The sequence below is a fragment of the Pimephales promelas genome, chromosome 17 (genome assembly GCF_988280905.1).
Source record: "Pimephales promelas chromosome 17, fPimPro1.hap1.1, whole genome shotgun sequence".
Taxonomy (NCBI): Eukaryota; Metazoa; Chordata; class Actinopteri; order Cypriniformes; family Leuciscidae; genus Pimephales; species Pimephales promelas.
Window position 1 is genome coordinate 13,724,745 of NC_142785.1, and position 27,719 is coordinate 13,752,463.

A 27,719-nucleotide genomic window follows, 5' to 3' on the forward strand; every position below is an offset into this window, starting at 1 on the left:
TGGTAGCATGTACAGAGTGAATAGCAGTGGTCCTATGACTGAGCCTTGTGGTACGCCATACTGAACTTGTGATTGATAAGACATTTCCTCATTTACTGCTACAAACTGATAACGGTCAGATAAGTATAATTTAAACCATTCTTATGCAGTTCCACAAATGCCAACATAGTTTTCTAGTCTATTTAAAAGAATGTTGTGGTCACGTGTGTCAAATGCAGCACTAAGATCGAGTAACACTAATAGAGAGATAAAACGATTGGATGATAAGAGCAGATCATTTGTGACTCTAATGAGAGCTGTCTTGGTACTATGATGTGGTCTAAATCCTGATTGAAAACCCTCGCAGATATCATTTTTTTTCAAGATAGGAACACAGTTGTGAGGATACTGCTTTTTCCAGTATCTTTGACAGAAAAGGCAGATTCGAGATTGACCTGTGTAATTAACTAATTCTGTAGGATCAAGTTGCGTTTTTTTAACAAGCGGGTTTATCATAGCTAGCTTAAAGGTTTTTAGTACATAACCTAGTGACAAAGATGAATTAATGATATTAAGAATATGATCTATGACCTCTGGAAGCATCTCTTTCAGTAGTTTAGATGGTATAAGGTCTAGCATACAAGTTGTTTATTTAGATGAATTAACAAGTTTGCAAAATTCTTCAGTTTTTAAGGCCTCTCTGTATGCAATCGCGCTCTCCTTCCATGAAATCTGGAATACCTCTAGTTTAGTTTTCTTCCAGCTACGCTCCATTTTTCTGGCTTTTTCTGGTCTAAAGTGCTGGAAAAGAGAGAGTTAAAAGTTTCTGTCACGATATCAAGTTCTTCCAAGCTATCCGGGATGCTGAGATGATGAAACTGATTAGGAAGATTATCGATAAAGCAATCTTTAGTTGCAGAAGTTATAGGTCTAACATATTTATAACATGGAATCGGCTTTGCTGCTTTGGCTAAGTGAAGTTTACATGAGACTAGATGTCATTGCTCTACTGCAGAATTTCAATGGCATCAACATCCATTCCATGTGATAATATTAGATCTAGAGTATGATATGACAATGAGTGGGTTCTAACACTAGTTGTCTAACTCCAATTGAGTTTATAATGTCTTTAAATGCCAATCCCAATGCATCTGTTTCATTATCTACATGTATATTAAAGTCACCAACTATTAGTACTTTATCTGCAGCCAGGACTAATTATGATAGAAAGTTCGCAAATTCTTTGATAAAATCTTTATTGTGTCCTGGTGGTCTGTATACAGTAGCTGTGATGCCGGTACCGTGGTGTGGCAAGAAGCACGAGAAGGAGGCTGGATCCAAACGCAGTGTACAGGCTTTATTTAGACAAACTACATACTTTGACAAAGACTCAGATACAGGACTCAGAAGCAGGAGCGATTAACGTCGACATCACACATTCAACAACTCACAAACTAAGGCAGAAACACAGGGCTTAAATAATCAGACAAGCAAAGTAAACAAGGTAACAAGGGGTGTGGAAAATAGAAAAAAAAACCTGGAAAAATCAAAAGACAGGGAACCACTGATAACACAAAGACAAAAAATACAAAACCACATCATGACATAGCCCCTCCCCTATGGGCGGCTCCTGACGCCCATAAAAACAACAAAAAGTTCAGGTGGGTGGTGAAGCGGAGGCGGTCTGGGGGAGGGACGGAGGGCCAGGCCCGTGCAGGGGAACGGGACCAGGAGGTAGCCAAGGCGAGCCAGGGCCGCAGAGCGTGGCCGGAGCAGGACGAGGCGAAGGCCAGGGCGGAGCCGGACGAGGCAAAGTCCATGTCTGCATCGCCTCTATGGGACTCACAGGGTATCTACTGCCCCCCCCCCCCCCCCCCCCCCCCAAAAAAAAAATACTTGGGGAAATCCACGGGAATCCACCGGAGCTTGAAGGCTGCAGGAAAGGCGAGGCGCAGAGGCGGGGCCGGCAGGGCGAGGCGCAGATGAATGCTCACCGGAGCCTGGCGGACGAAAGGAGTCCTCCTTCTCCTCCTGCGGCGGCGTCTCAATTGACTTGATTGTTTCGCTGGGCCCGAAGATTCACCCACTGGGCCTGAAGTAGACTCGCTCACTGGGCCTGAAGTAGACTCGCTCACTTGAACTAGAGAAGACTCGCTCACTTGAACTGGAGAAGACTCGCTCAATTGAACTGGAGAAGACTCGCTCAATTGAACTGAAGAATACTCGTTCATCTGAACTGGAGAAGACTCGCTCATTTGAACTGGAGAAGACTCGCTCATTCGAACTGGAGAAAATTCGCTCACTTGAACTGGAGATTCACTCGCGGGGCTTGAGTGAAGTGCATGCTCGTCGGGGCTCATGTGAAGCGCGGGCTCGGCTGGGCTGACGTGAGTCCCGGGCTCGTTAATGTACAAGTGAAGCGCGGACTCGTCTGGAAGCAGATCTGGTTCATCCTGGCTGAATTGGACCAGCGGCGAAGAAGGTGACGAGGGCTTCGTGGGGAAAGTACACTCGGCAGGTGTCCAATAGAATAAGCACGTAGTAGACAAGAGGTCTTCCAAGGAACAAGCCTGAGCGATATACCTGTCAAGAGTCCAGTTGGTAAGGTCCCGCGGCATCCATCGAGCGATCTCATAATCCAGCCCGTTCCAAAATAGGCCCATGAGCTGGATATCATCTAGCGCTCCCAGATGGCAAATGGACAGGAAATCCTTCGCGTACCTTTGGACAGACTGGCTCTCTTGCAAGAATGACGACAGGTATTCTATCAGAGACCAGTTGCTGACGACTGCTGGATCCATTTCATGGTGAGTTGTTCTGTGATGCCGGTACCGTGGTGTGGCAAGAAGCACGAGAAGGAGGCTGGATCCAAACGCAGTGTACAGGCTTTATTTAGACAAACTACATACTTAGACAAAGACTCAGATACAGGACTCAGAAGCGATTAACGTCGACATCACACGTTCAACAACTCACAAACTAAGGCAGAAACACAGGGCTTAAATAATCAGACAAGCAAACTAAACAAGGTAACAAGGGGTGTGGAAAATAGGAAACACCTGGAAAAATCAAAAGACAGGGAATAACACAAAGACAAAAAATACAAAACCACATCATGACAGTAGCCAGCAGAATTTTCAAACGTGATTTATCATTTACACTGTATATTTTTACACTAAGTATCAATACTTCAAAAGAAGTAAATATAAAACTAGATTTCTTAGTGTTTTTGAGGATATTACTATAAATTACAGAAACACCTCCCCTTTGCCTTTCAGACGAGGTTCATGTTTATAACTGTAATCTTGCGGGGTGGACTTATTTAAAGTTATGTAATCGTTTGTTTTTAGCCAGTTTTCTGTCAAACACAGCACATCTAGATTATAATCTGAAATCATATCATTAACTATGAGCGATTTTGAAGTAAGGGATCTAATATTCAGCAACCCAAGCTTTATCATTTGCTCATCTGTATTTATCTGTTTTTTATTTGTTGAATATTAATTCAATTTTTAATCTGACATTTTTTGGATATCCAAATTTGGGGAACAGACACAGTCTCTATATAATATCTAGGTGAAAGAAGCTCTATGTGTTGGGATTTATCTGACCTTGGTGACACGAGGCCGCTAGCAGACGGTCGGTTTAGCCAGTCTGTCTGCTTCCTGACCTGGTGCCAAATTTGTCATCTTTTAGCTCTAAGACTATGAGCCAAATTACAAGAGAGAAGAGCAGCACCAGCCCAGGAGGCATGAATACCATCTCTTTTCAACAGGTCAGGCTTGCCCCAAAAACTTTTCCAATTGTCTATAAATTCTACATTATTTGGCGGACACCACTCAGACAGCCAACAATTAAGTGAGGACAGTCGACTGACTATCTCATCACTCCTGCGAACAGGAAGGGGGCCCGAGCAAATTACAGTGCCTGACATTGTGCTTGCGAGTTCACACACCTCTTTAATATTAATTTTGGTGATTAATAAAAACTGGCGAAGTCAAACATCATTTGTGCTGACATGAATGATGATTTTAGACAATTTACGATTAGCATTAGCCAGCACTTGAATTTGCTGTGATGACAGGCACTCTGGCTCCCGGAAAACATGTGACTATGGTTGCTGGTGTCTCTATTGTCACCTTCCGTGTGATTGAATCACCAATTACCAGGGCACAATCAACAGGATTCTCAGTGGGTGTTTCACTGAGTGGGGCAAATCAATTTGTTATGGGAAGCGGAACAGAAGAGTGGTTCTTTGATCTGCGACTAGATCCCTAACCGTCACCCATCTGCCCTGCTGCATGGGCTCTACTTCAGCCAGAACTGAAACATGTGAAGAGTTCACTATGCTAGGAGCATCCAAAACACTATCTAAAGATCTAGCATTCTTACTATCCTCAATTAAAGTTTAGATGCGTGTCTCTAATTCTGAAATCTTCTCCGTCAGCCTGACTGTCTCCTTGCATTTATCACAAACAAATCCTATATTGCTATCGGAGAAGGCTATACTAAAAATGTGACATGTGACACATGTGACAATAACAGGACAAGACATTATTAACCGTTTTGTGTTTATTGATTCTTACTCACCGCGTTTTTTGTCTGGTTTTACTCACCGAGCTTTTTCTGAACTCAAAGGCATGGGCGCTCGAGAGAAAATGAATAAATATATGAGCGCACGGGTGGCCCGTTAACAGGCTAGCGAGTTAATAGTGTGTTTTACAAACAATAACAGAAGCTGTGTAAGGTTAATCTGAAATGTTGGGTAAAAAGTATTTAATAGTATAAACAACTAGAAATGATGGTTAAAAACGGAAAGAAACACGAAGCTATTACGAGATTTAGACGGAGCGTACAGCCTTACAAAAACAAACACACAGCACAGCAGACAGCGAGGCAGCTACACTTTTATTTATATGGCGCTTTTTACAATACAGAGCAGCTTCACAGTGATAACATTAAAATAATACAACACAGATCAATAATATTGTTGATGTCCCCAACTAAGCAAGCCAAAAGCCAAGGCAACAATGGCAAGGAACCAAAACTCCATCACGTGAGAGAATGGAGAAAAAAAAAACTTGGGAGAAACCAGACTCAGTCGGGGGCCAGTTAGAGACTGAGTTTAATATTGACGATAAAGTGACTGATGAATTTTGGTCAAATGCTCTGAAAGAAACTGACTCAAGTGATGATGAATTTGTTGAGTCTGCAGAGTGTCTGAGGAGATCAGAGGTTGGGCAATAGACACCCAAATACCACAATGCCATCTAAATGGGCTGTTGGGCATCCTGAGAAAATCATCCATATCTCCCAAAGGATTCCCACACCTCTTTGAGGTACTTCAAATAATTTCCATTAGATGTTATGCATCTGTTTTTTCTTGGGGTTGTGAGAAAGTCGATAGGGTTTTGGATGAGGGAACCACTTCCAACTTATTTAGGTGCTCATCAGATATGCCTAATTTATGCAGTGCTTATGTCCTTTGCCATGAGACTTCCCAGAGAGTTTGCACAAAAAGGGAGATCCCTTGAGGCAGATAGGTGGAAAGCAACCGAGTTCAGAACTTTTCTCCTGGAAACTGGTCCAATAGCACTGAAAGACCATCTGCAGAATGTTCTATATCACAATTTTATGCTTCTGCATGTAGCCATTCAAAGTCTCCAGTACTGTGATTTTGCTGAAAAATTACTAATCACATTTGTCGAGCATTTTCAATTTGTTTATGGAAGTTATGTTGTGTATAACATACATGGGCTGACACATCTTGCCAATGATGTAAGGCAGTTTGGTGTGCTGCATAATTTTGCAGCTTTTCCATTTGAGAACTTTCTCTATACACTATAAAAAAAAAAATGATTATGACCCCTACCCAGCCCAGCCCCTTCAACAGATCATCAGGAGATTGTCAGAATAAGCAAGTGTCAGAACTAAAACAAGGGTGTGCAAGGATGGTGTTGTCAATCGTTGCCAATTGTTAAATTGATTGACTGTCCTGATGAAACTAAATTCCATGCAGAATGCAGAGCCGGGGGCATCACACCAAACAAATTCTTATGAGTCTGTTAAAAATTGTATTGAGGCTTCTACTGAGGTTCTCATTAATTTCAGTGATGCCCCACTTGACTGGATGTGAAAATAAGTCTGTAGAAGATACTGCTTAGAGACATTTTAGAACTTTCAACCTCCAAATTATTTAATTTTCATCCTTTGAAAAAAAAAAACCCTGACCTTTTTTTGTGTGTAAAATGAAGGGCAGTCGACCAAAACCAAACCAATCTTGTGAGAAAAGGTGGTGATTTTGTATGAATTTGTATGATGAATTCCAAAAAGTAAGATCGAAGGTCCACCCCCACACCTAATTGTCTGTGTGGTCAATGTAGATACAAAAATAGTTAATAATTGTCACGAGAGTGATGTGCATGACAGACATATGATTAAGAATGTGTATTTAGTGTTTAGTCATGAGTCTTGGGTAAATACCTGTCGATGCTCTACTTGATGTTAGTTTCGAATTGTATCTTAATGCTGAGATAGATCTAAAAAGGATCATAGGAAATGATGGTGTTCTTTTTCATGCCAAACCAATGTGTGTTCATTGTGACACTCTCTTATTTAAGCCTCACATGTAACCACACTCCTTCTAATGCTTGTACTAAATTAACCCTGCAGCAATCTTCTAACTCCCCCCTCCTATTAGAGGCCATTTGGCCCATCACTCACTCTAACTCTCTCACCTTCTCCACTCTCCTTATTCCACTGACCATGCATATTCCAAAAACAGAACAACTTTTCATTTCAGTGCTACCCCCTGCATATGCAATCCCCTCATGCTCCTTGCCCACAAAATAACCCCCCACACCTTCAAGTCTGAGATGTCGTAGACGTTCAACCCCTAGTCTATAACTCTGCCTTGCAAAGCTATACGCAACTGACTGGAATTTTGGGGTGTGGTGACGGGCAACTTTGACCAATAGGGCAGCTGGCAGCAGTATAAAACAGTGCACATGTGTGAATTTAATCGCTCTTTCTGTCAGTCCATCACTCCTGTACGGAGGGGGTCCAAGTAACGGGGGGCGTATTTTCTTTTAGTACAGAGAGTAACAAGAGCATTAAAGACTAAAAGGCACGGATAGACCTGTTTAACTAAGCTTTCGCTACTCGTAAAGATCCTTCACCCCTGACAGGATGGAGGACGCCTACGCCAAGTCCACGGCTGAATGTCTGGCCTTCTTTTCGGTTAATGAGACCACCGGGCTTTCCCCTGATCAGTTCAAGAAGAACCTGGAAAAGTTCGGCTACAATGGTGAGATTAATGAGATGTCTTGAAGATGCATTCAGGTTTTAATATAAAGACAACCAAACACTCTAAATGGTGGAAGCATTTATTTTTAGGAAGGCACACGGATTGACATACAGACGTACAGTAGTACAACAGAGCTTTTAGGTGAAAGTTTTAAATGGCGTATATAATAGTACAAACAATTGCATAGATTTTAGACAATCTCGATGATGGGTGGCTTAGTATATTCTGAAAAGGAACACAAACAGGTTGTGGCATATAAACTGACAAGTTGGGATTGAAAATAGACTTTGGCAGAAGAGGAGAAGGGAATAAAGACAGGTGATGGCACAACGGCCTTGCTTGGATATTTGAGAGGTCTTATTAGATTAGCAGTATTTTAGGCAGATGGGGGAAGAGAAGTTGGTCTGAGAGATCAGATATGTTACATGCATCACAAAGTCGTGATTTAAAAACATAATCACTTGTACAGAGAGGACCTAGCATGCACAAGCACTTTTTCAATTTCAAATATGTGCTGGAAAGCAGGTTTCACATTACTGTTCAGAGGTGTATATCCATTTAGTTATTATTACCATTTAATTATTATGATTATTATTATAATTAGTAGTAGTGGTAGTGGTAGTAATATTATCATTGTTGATATTTGCATACAATTTAAACGCTTTAGTGGGGATTTATATGTTCCTTATTTAAACATGTTTCTCATATGTCTATTAAAATATATTTGAATACACATGAATACTAAAGCTGGGACTGAATGTCAGCATTGCTCTCACTGTTCATATTTTAAAGTTGAAATATGTCAATTTCATGTCCAATAGCTGTTCCGGTGAAAACATACTAATACTTGTCAGTCATCTGTAAATTGAATGAAATGCATCAAGTTCCCTTTTTATAATAATTTTCAATGAAATCAATTAGAAACTTCTGGGATACAGTAAAAGAGTAAATGTTGTCTTGATTTCTAATCAATTATTATTATTTTTTTTTTCTTTCTTCTGTCTACTTTGTTTCTCAGAGCTGCCAGCTGAGGAGGGTATGTACAAACATATTGCTAATAAAGTAACAATATTAGAAATGAACTAGGTATATTAACTAGTAGAATCTCAAAATCTATGCAGTAACGACTGAACAATATTTCTGTTCCTTTTAGGAAAAACCATCTGGGAGTTGATCGTTGAGCAGTTTGAAGACCTGTTGGTCAGAATTTTGCTGCTTGCTGCCTGCATCTCTTTCGTAAGTTATTTAATAGTGTATAATTCAAAAAAGACTGCAAATAAATCAAGATCAACAGAGCCAACAATCAACAAAAAAATCAGGATTACCATATATTAGTGTCTCTTTGGTCCCAAAAAATATTTTAGAATACACACAAAAAGATTGGATATGACTAATATATATATATATATAGAACAAAGTAGTTATTTAAGTTGACCAAACAAAGACAGTAATAAGTATGTTGTCATAGTGATGTACATACAAAACATATCAAACACATTGTTTCATGGGATTTAATCAGATCTGTCAGCATATGGATACAGCATGACACACACTTTTAAACATACCCTTTCAATTTGAGTGTGTCGTGTAAACAGCTGTTGCAACGTAGTGTAGGTTGCCTTACTGCACTCAATGCTGTAACATACACCACGGCCATTTAAGGTACACTTGGTAATTTGCCCTTTTATTTAGCACAAAGGTTATTTGCAAAGGTCTAAATAGTAGTGTGAACAGTATAGCATCATCCTTAAGATATGATAGCAGTATTACATATTGCAATGTCGCATCAAATAGTTTTTTATAGAGTTGATTGATCTTAATTTATTGTGTCAGGAAGCCATACAGGTGGTGTTATTTATCACATAGTTTTCTAAGCAGGAAAGACTGGATGTTTGGAAGGTTCAGCGGTTATTAGGAGGTTAAAGGTGAACATTTGGGGGGGGGTATTAATGTCCAACCCCCACACTGCGCCTTAACCAGCTGTTCGAATGTCCTTAGAAGGAAAATATTGAGGTGCTCAGAAGATGTGTGAGAGGGCGAAGGGGTTTATTTTAAGCAGGACTCAAGTTGAAGACAGAAACTCTATCCTTTGAAAAGGTCAGGAGGGATGCATGAGAGAAAGTACAGGGAGAGGAGATATAACTGCAGGCCTGTTGTGCAACAAGATTGTGAAATAATGTTTTGATGGCTTTTAATGTATACATGCTTTGCACAAGATGAAAAATGAAGCAACCTGACTAATAGCGTCATGATAGTATTTCCCGTATTCAAATATTTAGGATAGGCCTTTAAGTGAGCCTCTCCACTGGTCAATAAATCAAGTTTATACAAATACAAATGTGGGAAATGTCTTTTTTTTTATTTTCTCTGAAACCTTCAAATAATGGAGTAATTGCCTAGAAATTGTAGCCAACTACATTTTGACACCAGATTTTAGTCCAGATTACTGTCTTTCTGAGCCCGATCTCATGAAAGTTCGTATCTATAGCACGAATGTCATTTCTCGTGCCATTTATACGGCAAATACAGTTTTTGCGTGTATATGGTACGCGTTTTCCGCTTTATGGCGTGTAATACGCACAAACTCCCCACCCCTACCCCCTAAACCTACCCCAGGGTTTTTAGTGCGTAGCATTTGCACGCACAAAAACATTTTTGGCGTATAAATGCCACGAGAAATGACATTCGTGGTATAGATACGCATTTTCATGAGACTGTGTTGGTCTTTCTTCTCATAGAAAAACGAGTATGACACAATACTAGATTAAATACAAATTACAAAAACTACATTAGTCAAGTGCATCCTGAAAATATTTTAATTAAAAGTTATTTCAATGTATTCATTTGGTGATATAAGACTCGTATTAGGGTTCTAACTATATACAAATTATTTCATTTATATTAAATACCAAGATGCACAGCCTTAACATTATCTGCTCTAAAAGGTGGACATATAAACCCTAAATGGAAATCAAGAGCAATATTGTGCTGGTCTCTAATGTCTGAATGTGTGTGTGTGTTTTTTTAGGTACTGGCCTGGTTTGAGGAGGGTGAAGAGACTGTGACTGCCTTTGTTGAGCCTTTTGTCATTTTGCTTATTCTCATTGCCAATGCCATTGTTGGTGTGTGGCAGGTAATGCACCAAATGCACACATTTACTTAATCACAGAAGCAGATAATATATGTAATTATTGATTTCACAAAGTAAAAGAAGTGAATGCATTACACAAATGCATATGCACACCAAGCAAATGAATTGTCTGTCAAACAGGAGCGTAATGCTGAGAGTGCCATTGAGGCTCTGAAGGAGTATGAACCTGAGATCGGTAAGGTCTACCGCTCCGACAGAAAGAGCGTCCAGAGGATCAAGGCCAGAGAGATTGTCCCTGGTGACATTGTGGAGGTGTCTGGTAAGACTCCTTTATGTTGTTCAATCTTTAGTCTGGAATATATATATTTTCGGAATGTATATAATCCTTTGATGACTCATTATCCACTATCTTTATTACACTAAATGGATGTGAAATTATTGTTTTGAGTGTTGAGGTGTATGCAGAAGTGATACAGGCAAGGCCAGATGAGATTGATGCTGTCAGTCCATCTTGGGTTCTGTAGGAAAAGGTTAATGGTAGAAAGATACTACTGTAAAAGTATGCTCAATCTTAGATATAAAATTATATTACCTGGTTTGCACACTACACACCCTGTTTGATTAACAGAAGCAACAAGATGTGAAATATCATATAGCTGCATAGTGTACATTTAGTACATTTATAGTTTGAGGTACAGTAGCAGGTCATTATGATATAGTTCTCAACAAATCTATAGCCTATATACACTTTAATATTTGTGATGGCTGTATATTCATGGCTATATCTTCAAATCATATATATTTAGTAGTTTCAAGTCCTGTAGGTCAGATTTTTGATTCAGGCTCTTTTTGTTGCAGCACTGGTCATGAATCACCACTATTTTCCATACTGAATACTCTCTCTTTCCTCTTCCCTAGTTGGTGATAAAGTTCCTGCTGACATCAGGCTTACTTCTATCCGATCCACCACCCTTCGCGTGGATCAGTCCATCCTTACTGGTTAGTGCTTTTAACAGTCTATACCTATAGATTTTGAAAATATACCTTAGCAGTCAGGACCGGCTTGTGGTGTCCTAGGTGTGATTGTGAAATTTAGCCCACTGGTGTCAAAATTGTCAGAACATTAAAACTATATAACCACTACAAACATTACTTTCTTTTAAAAGAATTTGCAAAGCAGCTGTGCTGCTTTACATCGCTCTGTTTTCCAGTGTATTGAGAACAAAAATGTTCTCAAATATGTAGTTACACTGAGATCATTATATGTGTACCTTATCTCAGGGCTCCCTCAACACAGAGGGGTAATTTGTGACCAAAACTCTGCTGTAACTGAAATATTTAACTCCATGATTACGTAGCTTTTTTGGAATGAACTTTTGGGAAGTTGGTAATTTTGAGGTCACATTTTATTGTATTTGTATGTAAATGTGGTTTTCTTTTTGCACAGGCGAGTCTGTCAGTGTGATCAAGCACACCGAAATTGTTCCCGACCTTAGAGCCGTCAATCAGGACAAAAAGAACATGCTTTTCTCTGTGAGTTTCCATCGATACAATCCTCCAACTATACAGATTCGTTTCTACCTCTCCAATTAGCTACATTTCTCCATACACACAAGGTTCTTCCTCTTAATAATAACCCTAACCTTAACCCAACCTTAACCCGTGATTTTGCCTAGTAGGATGTGCTTTTGGAAGGTTAAGTAGATAAGAAAGTTGTTCAAACTCCAACACACCAGCCTAATCTAAATACTTAAATAATCAAAACAAATATTGTTCCAAGAACAAGAAGTTGATTCAGGAAAAAATACAATTTGGGTAAATCATTAGTTTTGTCTCCCACCTTTAGGGCACAAACATTGCTGCTGGCAAGGCTATTGGAGTTGCTGTCGCTACTGGCGTAGCCACTGAGATTGGTAAAATCCGTGACCAGATGGCTGCCACAGAGCAGGAGAAGACCCCTCTGCAGCAGAAACTGGATGAGTTTGGTGAGCAGCTCTCTAAGGTTATCTCTCTGATCTGCGTTGCTGTCTGGATGATCAACATTGGTCACTTCAATGACCCCGTCCATGGTGGATCCTGGATCCGTGGTGCTGTCTACTACTTCAAGATCGCTGTTGCTCTGGCTGTGGCTGCAATCCCTGAGGGTGAGCATGAGAACACTTGCAACACATATCTCAAAGTTTTTTTTTATGTAATACCCACTATGCCCACAAGTGAGCTAAAAATTGGTCCTTTAGTCTATACTTTACATGAATATAATATAATATAATTGACAGACATTAATCCATCCATAAACTCCCATCCTCTTGTCAGGTTTGCCTGCTGTCATCACTACATGCCTGGCTCTTGGTACCAGACGTATGGCCAAGAAAAACGCAATTGTCCGTTCACTGCCCTCTGTGGAGACCTTGGGCTGTACCTCTGTCATCTGCTCTGACAAGACTGGCACCCTGACCACCAATCAGATGTGTGTGACCAAAGTAGGTGTTGCATGTACACGCATCCACTAATTAATATGCCTTATTCACGGCAGCGCCATCTTTGATTTTTAATGAGAAGGAAAGCGAGGCTGTGAGGGATAAACATGCATCTGTTCAATGGGCTGTACTGTTATTTCATGTGTTTTCGGATTGTTCTGCTCATGAAACACTGGAAAAAAATCTTTCCAAGAAATGTCAGTTGACAAAAACTCCCGACAACGTAAGCTGTGGAAAATTGTAAGTAATCTAGGAGCTTTATTCAGCTTTTTACAGCGGATGCCATTGGAAACACGGTGAGTCTATCCCTCACAGCCTCACTTTCATACCTGTCATGGCACTGCTCTGAATAAGGTCTATAATGAAGCTATTCATAATACTGATATACTGTAGTCTTAAAGGTGAAGTGTGTTACTTTTCCAGTGAAAAACTAACTCTTTTTACAATTTAACGATATGGTAGGCAATTTCAGAGCGGCTAGCAATAACGAGCTAGCTTTGATGTTGTATGTTGTCCAAAGCCATGCATTCTCTTACACACATGAATGCAACACGCCGCACACACAACCGGATCAGAGTCTACAAGTGTCTCGAGAGACACCGTTAAACTACCTCATGTCTCAAAGCTCATTACAATGATAATGAGGAACATAACTTAAAGAGCGCTGACCTGTACCAACTGACTGCTGCAGATTAATTTCGGGATTGATAGTGTTAAATGTAAATGGTAAATGGACTGCATTTATATAGCGCCTTCATAGACCTAATGGCCACCAAAGCGCTTTACATTTGCCTCACATTCACCAATTCATACACCGACGGCGGTGTCAGCCATGCAAGGCGCCAGCCAGCTCGTCGGGAGCAGCTGGGGTTCGGTGTCTTGCTCATGGACACCTCGAAACTTGGTCAGGTGGAACTGAGGATTGAACCACCAACCTTTCGGTTCATAGACATGAACCACTGAGCCACTGCCGCATTCTGAGGATGTGAACAGCTTTCAGTAGAAAGTCACGGGTTGCCATCTCTTAATTTAGGGTAGTTATGACATGAACGCAGCATAAGTTTGTTGTATGGTATAGCAGGAATTGTAAAAGGCGGCTGCTGTTGCTCTACAACTCTGCATAGCAGGAAACACGCTGATGATGTGACATTTTATGGTCATACGCCTTACACAGAAAAAAAAAAAAATATATATATATATATATATATAGACCATTTTACTTAATGCTTGCTATATATGAAGAGACTCTCAACTAGCACAACAAAGAAATGTCTACCATACCTTTAATCTGTCATTAGTAGACTGACTTCCATAATTCACTTTCAAAACATAGCTAAGATAATATTTACACTTTAAGCAGTCTGATTTGCCAAGTGTTAAGGGTTTGAGGAAGGTATCCCTATATTTTTAACAATTGCAGCTTGCAAAAAGAAGTACTGTAGGTGTGTTTGGAAACTTTTTTAAAGCACATTATTTTTGCATTTTCGTTGGGTGTTGCAATTGGTGCAGAAATTACACACTTCACATTTGAACATAAAGTATATGTCACATTAATATTGACATATTATTGCTTTCATACTAAGATGAAATTGTTTATCATTACAGATGTTCATCGTTGATAAAGTTGAGGGTGATCACGTTGATCTTAACTGCTTCGATATCTCTGGCTCCAAGTACACACCCGAGGGTGAGGTGTAAGTACACAATTAAAAACTTCCCCTAAAAATGCTCCTTTTTATTATCAGGATATCAACAAGTCATAAATGTAATCTGAGTGGCATCTTTTTCTCAGCACAAAGGGGGGTGCTCGTGTTGACTGCAGCCAGATCGACGGTTTAGTTGAGTTGGCCACCATTTGTGCCCTGTGCAACGATTCCTCCCTTGACTACAATGAGGTGAGAGACACATACTCTTTTACACTTCATTCCTCCATTGTCTTATTTATTTTTGCCCCCCCCCCCCCCCCACTCCCCTGTAAAACCCTGTAATCTTCCTTTATGTTACAGTCCAAGAAGATCTTTGAGAAGGTTGGTGAGGCCACTGAAACTGCTTTGTGCTGCTTGGTTGAGAAGATGAATGTTTTCAAGTCCAGTGTCAACAACCTGTCCAAGATTGAGAGAGCAAATGCTTGCTGTAGCGTAAGTAGAGGTGTACCTTCCTAAAACATCAGTAATGTAGCTTGGAGCTGATTGTTATGTAACTCAAACCTGTTTCCATTTTCATCTTGTGCAGGTTGTTAAGCAGCTAATGAAGAAGAACTTCACTCTGGAGTTCTCCCGTGACAGGAAATCTATGTCTGTGTACTGTACACCTACCAAGGGTGATGCAGGCTCCAAAATGTTTGTGAAGGTATGCTATTTCACCATCAGGTGCAGTGGTGGAGGAAGTACTGAATCTCAGTACTTAAGTAAAAGTAAAAAATATCCAGATAAATATTTACTTTAGTAAAAGTAGAAGTAACACAATAACAACCATACTTAAGTAAAAAGTAAAAAGTACCTTATTTTAAATGTACTTTAAGTATTAAAAGTAAAAGTACTTGCATAACAATTGATTCTCTTAATGACTATTTTCTAATGATTAATAAAACATTTAATTCTAACTCATTCAACCTAATACTCCTATAATGACGGGAAAAAAAATTGTTGTCACCATTTCTGAAACAAGCTTGCAATTAGGCAATATACACATCATGCTTATCCTTACTATATGTTAATAACTATGTTTGGCAATAAACGCAATTAATTTATGGTGTAATTCTGAACGTCTTGGCTTGCCATAATCCTAACCAAACGTATATTACACACGGTGCGTTTCCTATAAATGTAAAAACTAATTTTCACGTATAAATTGCACGATAAACACACTGCGTGCGAGACACATTTAGTGTGACCGGGTTGATATATCTATGGCAACCTTTACAGTCTATGATGGCAACCAAACGTCACTGGTGAGACAAACGTGCAACGGACGGACGGTCAGATTACGTTTTGGCAGGGGAAAACTGATCAGAAAATGTAATGAAAATGTAACAGAAGTTGTAGAAATGTAGTGGAGTAGAAAGTATAATAACTGCTGCAAAATGTAACGAAGTAAAAGTAAAAAGTATCCACTATTTATTCTACTTAAGTAAAGTAAAGATACTTGAAAAATTTACTTAAGTAAAGTAACAAAGTATTTGTACTTCGTCTCACTGTCTCACCCATGATCACCCACTAACTCAAGTTTCAGGGTCTCTTGAAAGTTCCTTACAAATACTGTGGGATATGATATGGTACAGTGGTGTATATAAATGAAAGTAACATGGTATTGCTAATCACTGTACCACCACAGTTTTTTTAAGGATCTTAAAAAGTAAATTGTCACAAAAATGGTACATATTGATGGAGATCTTCCTCTAACAATAGCCACATCATCTGAATCCTCTTTTTTTAGGGTGCTCCAGAGGGTGTGATTGACAGGTGTGCCTATGTCCGTGTTGGTGCCACTCGTGTACCCCTGACTGAAGGTGTAAAGGATAAGATCTTGGCTACCATCAAGGAGTGGGGTACTGGCCGTGACACTCTGCGTTGCCTGGCACTGGCCACCAGGGACACTCCCCTGAGAGTTGAGGAAATGGCTCTTGAGGATTCTACTAAATTTGCGGACTATGAGGTGAACATCAAAGCTATAATTAGTCTGTCATCCTATGTTCAAAATAGCTACTTTTTAGGAAATTAAAAAAAACTTATATTTTTAAATAACTGAACAGCATGTCATCAAAGTTGGCGTTGTGGCTTTAAATATGGTCAGATACTTGAATGCGTCATTTTATTAACTTTTGACCAAAATTAAACTCAAACAGAGCTCAGTTTGTTTCAATGAGGTTTTACCTACAGTTTGAGAATCCAATTGAGTTACAAATTTAGTCACAACCTTTAATTGGTTAAATATAACTCAGAGATACAAATGTAAAAGGTGACCGACAGCACTGATTTATGAAAAATGAGAATGGCAATATGCTCCAGCTATGGTGGTCCAGCAAGAATGATGTATAGGGGGTAAATGAACAGATAAAATCTTTGACTTTACAAATCTTTGACGTGCTACTTCTTCTGTGTCTTGTTTAGACTGACTTGACCTTCGTTGGCTGTGTTGGTATGCTGGATCCCCCCCGTAAAGAGGTTTCTAGCTCCATTCAGCTGTGTAGGGCTGCTGGCATTCGTGTTATCATGATCACTGGTATGTTTTATTTTATCCATCCTCTCATCAGTCATCTCTTTCAATTTTGCAGCAACACCTGACCTGTCTTCCAAATAACTAAAAAATATTTGGCTAACCCTCAGGTGACAACAAAGGTACCGCTGTGGCCATCTGCCGTCGTATTGGCATCTTTAGCGAGGATGAGGATGTAACTGGAAAGGCTTACACTGGCCGTGAGTTTGATGACCTGCCCCGTTCTGAGCAAAGTGAGGCCGTCTGTAGGGCATGCTGCTTTGCCCGTGTTGAGCCCGCCCACAAGTCTAAGATTGTTGAGTTCCTGCAGAGTTATGATGAGATTACTGCTATGGTGAGACACTTTACAAGCCAACACCCACAACACTATATCACCTGAGACCTGCCTTTAAGATGATACAGTACTGTTGTAATCTTTGCTCTAGACTGGTGATGGTGTCAATGATGCCCCTGCCTTGAAGAAGGCAGAAATTGGCATTGCCATGGGCTCTGGCACTGCCGTTGCCAAGTCAGCCTCTGAGATGGTCCTCGCCGATGACAACTTCTCTTCTATTGTGGCAGCTGTTGAGGAAGGCAGAGCTATTTACAACAACATGAAGCAGTTCATCCGTTACCTGATTTCTTCCAATGTTGGAGAGGTCGTCTGGTAAGAATCAATGGCAATCAATTTAAAACCATGTCTAATGTTATCATGTGTGCTCACACACAGAGGTGGACTTAAATACTTCATGTGAAGACATACGTGTACTTAGCAGTGTTGTAGTGTTGTAGTACTCGAGACTCGGACTCGTCTCGGACTCGGCCTCGAGACCATATTTTAATGGTCTTGGCATTTGGACTCGGTATTGACTCGTACTCAAACATTTTTTTTTAGGACTCAGACTTATTCCCGAGTCCACTCGAGTTCAATTCAAAATATTTTTCATGATTATTAATGTATGTTAATAAAATATTTCTTTAAATTGATTGACACACCCAGTGATTGGTGATTTTCTAGTGCGCAACTGCGCATGACAAATTGTAATAGAATTACTTTTAACACCACCTACTATGTGGCCTTTTTACCCTAAACTGATCATATTTTTTAAACTCTAAGTAAATTCAGTAAAATAAAAAAAGGATTTCTCTAAGTAAATAAAAGTAAATTAGGTAATCAACCCTCACTGGCCTCGGTCTCGCTCTCGGACTCGACCGTCTCTGGTCTCGGACTCGACTCTCTATGGACTCGGTCTTGACTCGGACTCGACTCTCTCTGGTCTCGGTCTCGACTCGGACTCGAGTGAGGTGGTCTCGAATACAACACTGGTACTTAGTATACATAATACTTTTTAATCCATTACAAGTTGATGTAGACTTAAAACTACAAAGTACATCTCACACGACTTAAATCATTTCGCATTTAAAGAAAGACGAGGGTAAGTATTAACAGAATATACATTTTTGGGTGAAACATCCCTTCCAGACACAAACGTTGAACTAGAATAATTGGGAGTTTTAAAGTAACCATTGCTGTAGATGGATGAACTTGAGTCAAGTGTGAATGCAGCTTATGATTAGTTGATTATTATTCTAAAACTCACAATATATTTAAATGTCAAACTACTGTAAAATCTTCAGCTAAAATAATCATAATCATTTTTTTAAATAGTGATTGTGACACATTTATTTACAAGGTTTTAGTATTCAAAAATACTAAAATGGCGAAAAATCTCTTCTGCCTCTTGTTTTTAAAAGTAGGTTTGGTTACACTTTATTTCGATAGTCACTTTAGACATTCTACTAACTATAAGTAACTTTTCAACTACATGTCAACTAAGTGTCATTACAGTATTTGTAGGCTGTAGTAGACTGTCAGTAGACTGTTAGGTTAGGGTTAGGTGTTAGGGTTCAGGTTAGGAGAACAAGTTGACTTGTAGTTGCTAAGTTACTTACATTCCGTTGAATGTGTTGGGAGACCAACAAAATAAAGTGTTAGCAGATATTAAGCTGACAGTCTACTAATACTCTAATGATAGTTAGTTGACATGTAACAGCAAAGTTACTTATAGTTATTTGAATGTCTAAAGTGGACTATCAAAATAAAGTGTTACTGTAGGTTTAAAAACACTGCAAATGAACTTTGAAATCCTCAAGGACAATTAAATGTGGAAACTTTATTTACTTTTTACATTTTTTGTGGGTAGGTATATTTAATTGAGTTTTTTCCGCTTAGTGAAAATAAATATAGTAAAATGTATTTGAAATAATATATATATATATATATATATATATATATATATATATATATATATATATATATATATATATATATATACAACAAAAGTATACAACAAAAAAAAATTACATTTGCATACGCTATATATATTTTTCCCTTGTAAATGTACTTTTTGTACACTTAATTGGTATTCTTAAAGTCTGCTAAATTGCAACAACTAATTTTGCATTAAATGTACTTTAGTTATCCAGAAATAGCACTGAGGTCCAACTAAAGATACACTTAAGTATATTTGATTGTGCTAAGGGGGATCTATTGCTGTTATACTTTGGGTAAATTTTATATATGTTGCATTTAAAGACTGATATTATACAGAGATCATACTATTTGTAGTATACTTAGTGTGACATTACATTTATTTTAAATACATTTTGTTGTAGTTTTTTTTTTTTTCACTAGTGGTATACGTACTGTAACTTAAGTACAATTTCTTTCCACTTTTTACACTCCTTCTCACATGTGACATTCTTCTGGTTTCTTGTCTTCTTTTAGTATCTTCCTGACTGCTGCTCTTGGTCTGCCTGAGGCTCTGATCCCAGTCCAACTGCTTTGGGTGAACTTGGTGACTGATGGTCTGCCCGCCACTGCCCTGGGCTTCAACCCCCCTGATCTCGAGATCATGGGCAAGCCTCCCCGCTCTCCCAAAGAGGCCCTGATCTCTGGCTGGCTGTTCTTCAGATACATGGCCATTGGCGGTTGGTATCCTTGTTATTTCTGTGGAATATCTACTTACTGATATTTTCTGTGAGAGTTTGGGTGTTACTCTGATGACTTTACTGTCCTCAGGATATGTGGGTGCTGCTACCGTGGCTGCTGCCGGCTACTGGTTTCTGTATGATGATGAGGGTCCTAAAATCACCTACTACCAGCTGGTGAGCAATATAACCATCATACAATTATTATTTTAATCTAACATGGAAAGAAAGCTTCTTTAACATGTCTGTTTATGTCTGCTAATTTATCTTCCTGCTGTAGTCTCACTTCATGCAGTGCCACGAGGAGAATGAGGAATTTACTGGCATTGAATGTGAGGTGTTTGAGGCTTCTGCACCCATGACCATGGCTCTGTCTGTCCTGGTCACAATTGAGATGCTCAACGCCCTCAACAGGTGACATCTTCACTGCAGTTTTTGTCTAATCCAGTAGATTTTCAGTATTTCACTAGTGTAATTACAATTTACAAAGCCGCAACGCATTATGGGATTTTTATTTCTGTAGAAGATGCATGCATTGCTGTCAAAAATTGCCATAATTTCCTCACACTTAAGTTGTTCCAAACCTGTATGAATTTCTTTCTTCTGTTGAACAAAAAAGAAGATATTTTGAAGAACATGAGTAACTAAAAAGTTGCTGGTCCCCATTAACTTCCATAGTACAGAAAAAAAAAAGTGTATGTGTGGCCCCACAACTGTTTGGTTACCGACATTCTTTAAAATATATTCTGATGATGATATGAATTAAACTATGACAGAATTGAACCAGCCCTTTATTGGAACCTAAGATGCATTACATTGCTGGAACAAAGCTAATGTTACCCTGACATTGATGGTGGTAATAAGTGTTCCTCTGTGCATCTCTTTGTCTTTCTCATTAGTTTGTCTGAGAATCAGTCCCTTCTGCGCATGCCCCCATGGAGTAATGGCTGGCTGCTTTCTGCCATGACCCTCTCCATGTCCCTCCACTTCATGATCCTCTATGTGGACCCCCTGCCTGTACGTCTCTCTCACCTTTATTTCATCCTGTTCATTATATTTAACTATATCTCTTCACCGGCCACAATCTTCCTTTTCCAATTACAGATGGTTTTCAAGTTGACTCATTTGAACGTAGAACAGTGGATGGTGGTACTGAAGCTTTCTTTCCCTGTTATCCTCATTGATGAGTTGTTGAAGTTCGTTGCCCGTAACTACGTCGAGGGTGAGTTCTCAAACAAATGTAAATATACATGTGTTCACATAATTAGAAGATAACATGCATATAAGTAAACACATTTTAAATGTAAAATTACATTCGCTCTCATACTCTATTCAAACTTACAATCTTATACTGTTTATTCTGATATGGTTTATACTTAATATGATTTACTCCTAAAATTGAACTTTGATTGAAATTTTCTTTGTCTATTTAATATATTAATGTTTTTTTCTTTATACAACTTTGTTGCACTAAAAAGCTAGTTATTGATCCCACACTCGTCATTCTTCTGCTTTATCTTATCTCTCACACTCTTTTAATTTATTTCCCACTAACAGTCACAAGTTTGAAGTAACAGAAGCAAGGTATCCAATGCCCCTCTCATAGCTGTTGTGCTGTACCTGTCTTTATGCTTGCGTCTCCATATTTGTGCATGTTTACTGTGTGGTTGTTGTTGCTTTGAGGGAACGTGGTCTGTAATTAATAATGCATGGAGTACCTGTGAAACGTTTGTGGAACTTTTCATTTGTCTTCCTCGGTGGGAAGGGTTTCATCTATTCACAGGCTGCACCAACCTGTAATTGCATTGTCAGCTCAACACAAAAACATCTGCATCTTAAAATTGATATATTTCTAATAGAAGTTATATTTTACATCAAGTGCACTATAAACTAACTTGCATAAATTATAAACTAATTACAAGTTACACATGGCATGTTACACAGATGCAATGTGCATTTTGTCAACCCTAAAGATAACCCTAAAATCTGATCAACTGAGAGGAATGTTGTTACAGGACCATTAAGGATGACCCAGAAATGTCCAGTTTGGGTAAATCATGTTCTAAGAACATGTTTGCTTGTGTAAATCATGTTGAACTCAAATATTTTATATTTGTAATATGCTTCAAGATAGTGTTGTGAATGAATACATTAGTTTATAGTACAATAACATTTAGGCCTATTGTAATGTAAGGGAATGTGGCTGTTGAGTCCAATAAAACGGTAGGCCTAACTGTGATTTGTTAAAGATAAATGTTTTTTTGTTTTGTTTGTTTTTTTAAGGGATACTCCACTTTTTCTAGAAATAGGCTCATTTTACAACTCCCTTGAAAAAAAATACTATGGAAGTCAACGAGACCAGAAACTGTCTGGTTACTGATGTTCTTCTGAATATCAAAAAATCGTCTGAATGGATTCGAAAACGGTCAAACTCAACTGTTTAACTCTGGGGGAGTGGTAAAATGAGCCTATTTCCAAAAAAAAGTGGAGTATCCCTTTAAGCATGTGTTAAATTGTTTTTGTATTGTTTGCAATGTGAATATGAGGCTTTGTGATATATATGTTGTAGTGATGTATGCATTTCGATACATATTGTATCGTGAGGTAGCGAACAATACCCAAAAAAGAGGTTCACAATGACATTTAGTGCTGCTTAATATTCGCTCAGTATTGACCTTCTGTTTATTAAAACTCCTCTTTTTGTGATTCCTAGGAAAGTGTGAGATGTAAAGACAACGATGTGGGAATGAAAGAAACTGAAGATGGAGAAGACAATAGGAAGAGAATGAATGAGGAAAAATGGGAGAAGAGAGTATTTACATCTATTGAGACAGAAGCTGTTATGAGCCCATTCACAGAATGGAGAGCACAAAATTATTGGAATATATATATAAAAGACAGAAAAAAATACTAAGTTTAGGAATAAAGATTAATATATAGGTCAGCCCTTCCAAATCAGTGTTTGAATGATTAATTGTTTTATTCTTAAAAGTGTATTAAACATTTTTTGTTAAATTTGTAGGCTATACAATTTTACAGCTTTTTATTTTGCTTAATTCAATCTCTACATATACCTTCAGATTTTGTTTTAATTCCATTCCTTTATTTACCTTCAAGAGGCATCTTCCCCAATAAAGTCATGAACGTGCCAATTATTTGTTAATTAATGATATTTATTTTATTGGATTCAAAAGGAATTGCAAAAGAAAAGTATTGTTGTTGCAAAACAGTCAAGCTTTTTCTCAGCTTTGAAGAAACATATAAGCATGGTGATATGAATGATGTGCATTGAAGACACAATGGATGCACACATCTGCATAAATTAGTGAAGCAAAGGTGTTGTGTTCAAAAACAAATCAGGTCTTGAGGGGAACACATGGTTACACATTGTTTGGCACTGCAAGGACAATAAGTTGTCCATCCATCTCCCTGTAGCACGGTCTTAGGTGTCTTACATTATAGACATTGCAGTTTATTGTAGGGATGCACTGATGTATCGGTGTTATCTGATAAAATAAATTATTTCCACTATTGTTTAAAAACAGGCTGATTATATCCTGTGTTAAATTTAAGGAAAGTTAATGCGACAATAAGTTAGAAATATTAAAGAGCTCCTATCATAGCATTTTTAAAATGTTCCTATTTTTGTTTCAGGAGTTCCCAAAAACAGTTTAACGTGCATGCAAGGATAAAAACACTTTTTTTGTCTTATAATATGCATTTATTTTTACCTGATTTGCTCAACGACTCCCAAATGATTCGTTCGACGATTCATTTTCCCAAACACCTCCTTTGAGTGACGCGAATCTGCGTCACTCAAAGGAGATTGGTCAAATGAATGACCCATTATCTTTTTATTCCATCTGAACTGTGCCATCAATTACACACATGATATTTTGTCAATTTAAAGTCCCCGTGAAATCAAAATTGAACCTATTTACTTTGTTAGCGCATATTACTAGTCTTGTGGTGAACAATTAATCCGTGCAAGTAAAAATATATTTAAAAAATGTTTTACCTTGGTAATCTTTAATCAAAATCTGAAAAGTTACTTCCGGTCTGGAACGGTTTCTTTTTCTGATGACGTAGGTTTCACAACTTGGGTGGGGAAACGCTTAACCACTCCCCTCAAACCGTTAGTTTGCTATGAGCGAGAGATGGAGAGGAGGAGCGCTAGAGTAAAACCCTGCCCTCTGTTCAATATTCCGTTTCACTTGGAAATACGTCACAGCACTGGAGAAAAATCGTTTGCAACTTCCGGTTCACGGGGACTTTAAAAGATAATTCTGAAAGTCAAAAATGTCGCAGTTTGTCATAAAACAGAAGAGTAACATTTAGTTTTATGTGAAAATCGCTCTATGAACTACATCTCCAGGGAAGCGAAACAACGAGTGAGATCCGCTGCTCGTGTGTGTGCAGTCTGGTACAATACACTCAGGCATGACAGCGTAACGTTACGATTATAACGTAACGTAAGACTATAGAAACAATGACAGACAATAGCCTCAGTATCATTGAGAGAAAATGTGCGCCTTTGGGGTTTGTAGTCTTTGTAATTACGTATTTTCACAGTCTTATACCTCAACAATTTTACATCAAACTACGACTTTCTTTACTTTAAAATGTATCTTTTAAATTGACAAACATCATATGTGTAATTCAGGGCATAATTCAAACGAGATCAAAATATTTGTTGTCTCTCGCCATTGACTACCATTCAATATTTTTCCGAAATAAGGTCCCATGGTGGTCGACCGGAAGGGGAGGGACTTAGGCTCTCTATTGGTAAACCGCAAACCGTAGGCAGAGATTGTCAGAAATGGAACACCCATCACCATTAATGGATTATAGCTTGTCAAGTGTTGAAAATTGTATACAATGTATGAACAAACGTGTCAGAAAAAGTGCACTTTCCACACGGTCCCTTACTCGCGTCTCCGTCAAGAGCGAGCTTTCCCAGTGAAACACACTCCTGAAGTTAAGACGTCACTCTGTAGGCCAAAACGCGGAAGTGAGTTAGCATTTTAGCACTACGGCAGAGAATGTCTAATTGAAGAGAATTGCCACTGGCTGGTTACTTCCGGGTTCTGGACTGGCTGCAGTAACGCGTTTCTGTCCATGCGGGGGCGCTCGCGGTCGAGTGCAGAATGAATGGGAGTCAATGGGGTTTCACCCCCAGAAATCCACTTTTCTCAGGATGTAATTTTTTGTCAAGTAATTTGAAAGTTGCATTCAAAAGGGAGGGCTAAGATAATACACTCAGCTGAAAATTGCATTTTTAAGTTCACTTATCTGTTCTAAAAATCCATTCAAAACTGTGATGACGTCACACAATAGCAGAATGCTAGCGTGTTCCGGCCAACAACAGCCTAACCTGTAAGAAATCAAAAGGACATAAGTACTCGTTCATTCGACTTTTGGCCTATAATCTATATTGAACTTGCGGAATCAACAATAAAATCTATTTTGATTTAACGACAAGCAGGTGAAAGAGACACATTTAGCCGTTTAGCCCCATAGACTCCCATTCATTCTGCACTCGCACGCGATCACCTCCGGTGGAATTCTAATGGAACTGCAACCAAGATGATGCACAATGGGGCTAATAGGAAGACGGGCTTTGACTACGGTTCACTCTCTCTAAAGCCTATGAGATTTTTGAATGGGTTTTTGCTAAATCGCCTGAAATAAGGTCTGTGGTGAACAAAGCCTCTAAATATTTTCACGTTTTGATCTATGACATAGAACACACAGTTATAACCTGCTTATGGTTTTTTAAACTTTGTGTCTGATTGTGTTTTTTAAAATCTTTATATAGGCTTCAAAATGTATAAATTTTGGATTAACTTGTTAAGATTATCTTGCTAGACAAAACGTGTAAGGGTCACAACCCTTTGTTAAACACAGATCTTATTTTTTGCGATTTTCCAAAATGGGTCTATGGGGAAAATGCGTTGCTTTTCGACCGAGGGAACTCATGCGCCGCTAGCTTCCGAGTTGTCCTACAAAGTGACGTCTTCACTTCGGCACTCTATTGCGGCGGCTTTTGAGGGACAGTGCTTATTATATAGAGTGAAGTCATATTTGGCTAAGTCGTTTAGGAGGTAATTGCCATTTTTTCAGTGAATGTCTGGTGAATATCAAAAACAAAACTAACTTTACCCCGCTTAGAAGCTGTGCAGAGTGTACACAACACCCACAACACAATATAACTAGGCCATATTGAGCATGCAACAGAAAACATAACAGCAAACATTATTAATAATACTTACAGATTGTGATTCGGAGGAGGACGAACCTGATCCATATACACTGGATACTGAGCCCTCCTTCGGGAACAACCGGCTTGCGAATCCACATTTGAATTAATTTATGTTTTTGAATGATTCGTCATTAAATTGATGAGAACACAAGGTTCGGGCTATACTGTTGTGGTATCGTTGCAAATATGAACTCTAACCACTGATTCTTCACATGCTCGTCCCTGGGCAATGAAAACAAGTGGCTGAACTGTCTTTGCAATGTAGAACACAGCGTCTTCCCGACATGATGCTATGATGAAGTATTTGAATGTGTTCTAGACTTCAAGTTTACAGTCCCGTCTGTGCGCGCAGTTATTGGGAGCGGCCAATGTCGGCCAAGAGCTAATGTCTCGTATCTACGTCACTACGAAACAGCTAATGACTTGTTTCAAAAACAATTCATTTCATAGACTCAGAGTCGACTCTCACTTTTGAAAGACAATATACAGATGGCAGGCTGTGTCCGAAATCACCCTCTACTCACTGTATAGTGGACTATATGTGAGCTCGCCATTTTGTAGTGCTGTCTGAATGTATAGTGATTATTATTATACCCTATATAGTCCTCTCAGTATATCCCAGAATGCATTTTGAAAAGTAGTGTCCAACCGATGGTCACTAACCCAAGCCCTACATACCATCATGCATTGCGCTGATCGTAAAAATAAGTTATAATCATGTGTGGAGTAGCGAATTATAACAGAAACGGCCAGAAATGACTTTTAGTTTTTAAATTTTGGAGAAATAAGCTCAATATAATGTAATGTATTTATTTAAAAAAATCTATTTAGCCCAGAGCCGGCTCGGCACCTGCTGACAGATGACGTATTCAACGGCGCCGAGAGACGAGTAGTGTCCGAAAGTGGTGTTTAGCTATTATGCTGGTGAGCTCACTATATAGTGCTCTACTATGTAGGGGGTAGGAAGTAGTGGTTTGAGTGGATATTTCGGACACAGCAAATAACTTTATATACGGTGCACTTTCAGATATAAATCTTTGCAGGATGTTTTCATTCCCTTAGAGCTATATTCCACACTACATGAACAGCCATTTTCAAAAATCCATGATAGGTGCTAATATTAAGTTAAAAATATTTATAAATATAAAGTTTATGTATATGTCAAATGAGAATTGAAAAGAGATGGCAGGTAACTGTTGCAACAAATACAGTCAGACACTTTACAACACTATGCCATGTGATACTGTAAATAGAGACTGTAGCATGGTAGAAAGAAACTTTCAATTTACTGACATTACAAACTGACTTTTCGTCTGATAAGGTCATCATATCTTCACAAACATAACAGATTTTTTTTTTTTTAATTGCTTGGATACATTTGTCAACATTTAGGTCACTTTTTTTAAAACTCTTCACACA

At 38.7% G+C, this 27,719-nt stretch overlaps 1 protein-coding gene and 1 pseudogene across 2 annotated transcripts; one reads left to right on the top strand and one right to left on the bottom strand.

The window, feature by feature from the left end:
* Positions 1–3,664: 3,664 nt before the first annotated feature.
* LOC148971477 (uncharacterized) lies at positions 3,665–4,445 on the bottom strand (annotated as a pseudogene).
* Positions 4,446–7,012: 2,567 nt separating this feature from the next.
* Positions 7,013–23,201, top strand: atp2a1l (ATPase sarcoplasmic/endoplasmic reticulum Ca2+ transporting 1, like). 2 transcript variants are annotated; one of them, XM_039691177.2, is made up of 24 exons: positions 7,013–7,285; positions 8,304–8,321; positions 8,439–8,521; positions 10,314–10,418; positions 10,557–10,695; positions 11,295–11,375; positions 11,824–11,909; positions 12,223–12,520; positions 12,690–12,856; positions 14,459–14,547; positions 14,646–14,748; positions 14,860–14,991; positions 15,086–15,202; positions 16,289–16,507; positions 16,963–17,074; positions 17,179–17,402; positions 17,494–17,714; positions 19,836–20,038; positions 20,130–20,215; positions 20,319–20,452; positions 20,938–21,055; positions 21,143–21,260; positions 21,596–21,622; positions 22,752–23,201. In XM_039691177.2, the coding sequence occupies exons 1-23, from the start codon at positions 7,168–7,170 to the stop codon at positions 21,610–21,612; spliced, it is 2,988 nt and encodes a 995-aa protein (XP_039547111.2). In that variant the 5' UTR covers positions 7,013–7,167; the 3' UTR covers positions 21,613–21,622; positions 22,752–23,201. The 2 variants fall into 2 exon arrangements, with proteins under 2 accessions (XP_039547111.2, XP_039547112.2); XM_039691178.2 differs by lacking the exon at positions 21,596–21,622.
* Positions 23,202–27,719: the final 4,518 nt, after the last annotated feature.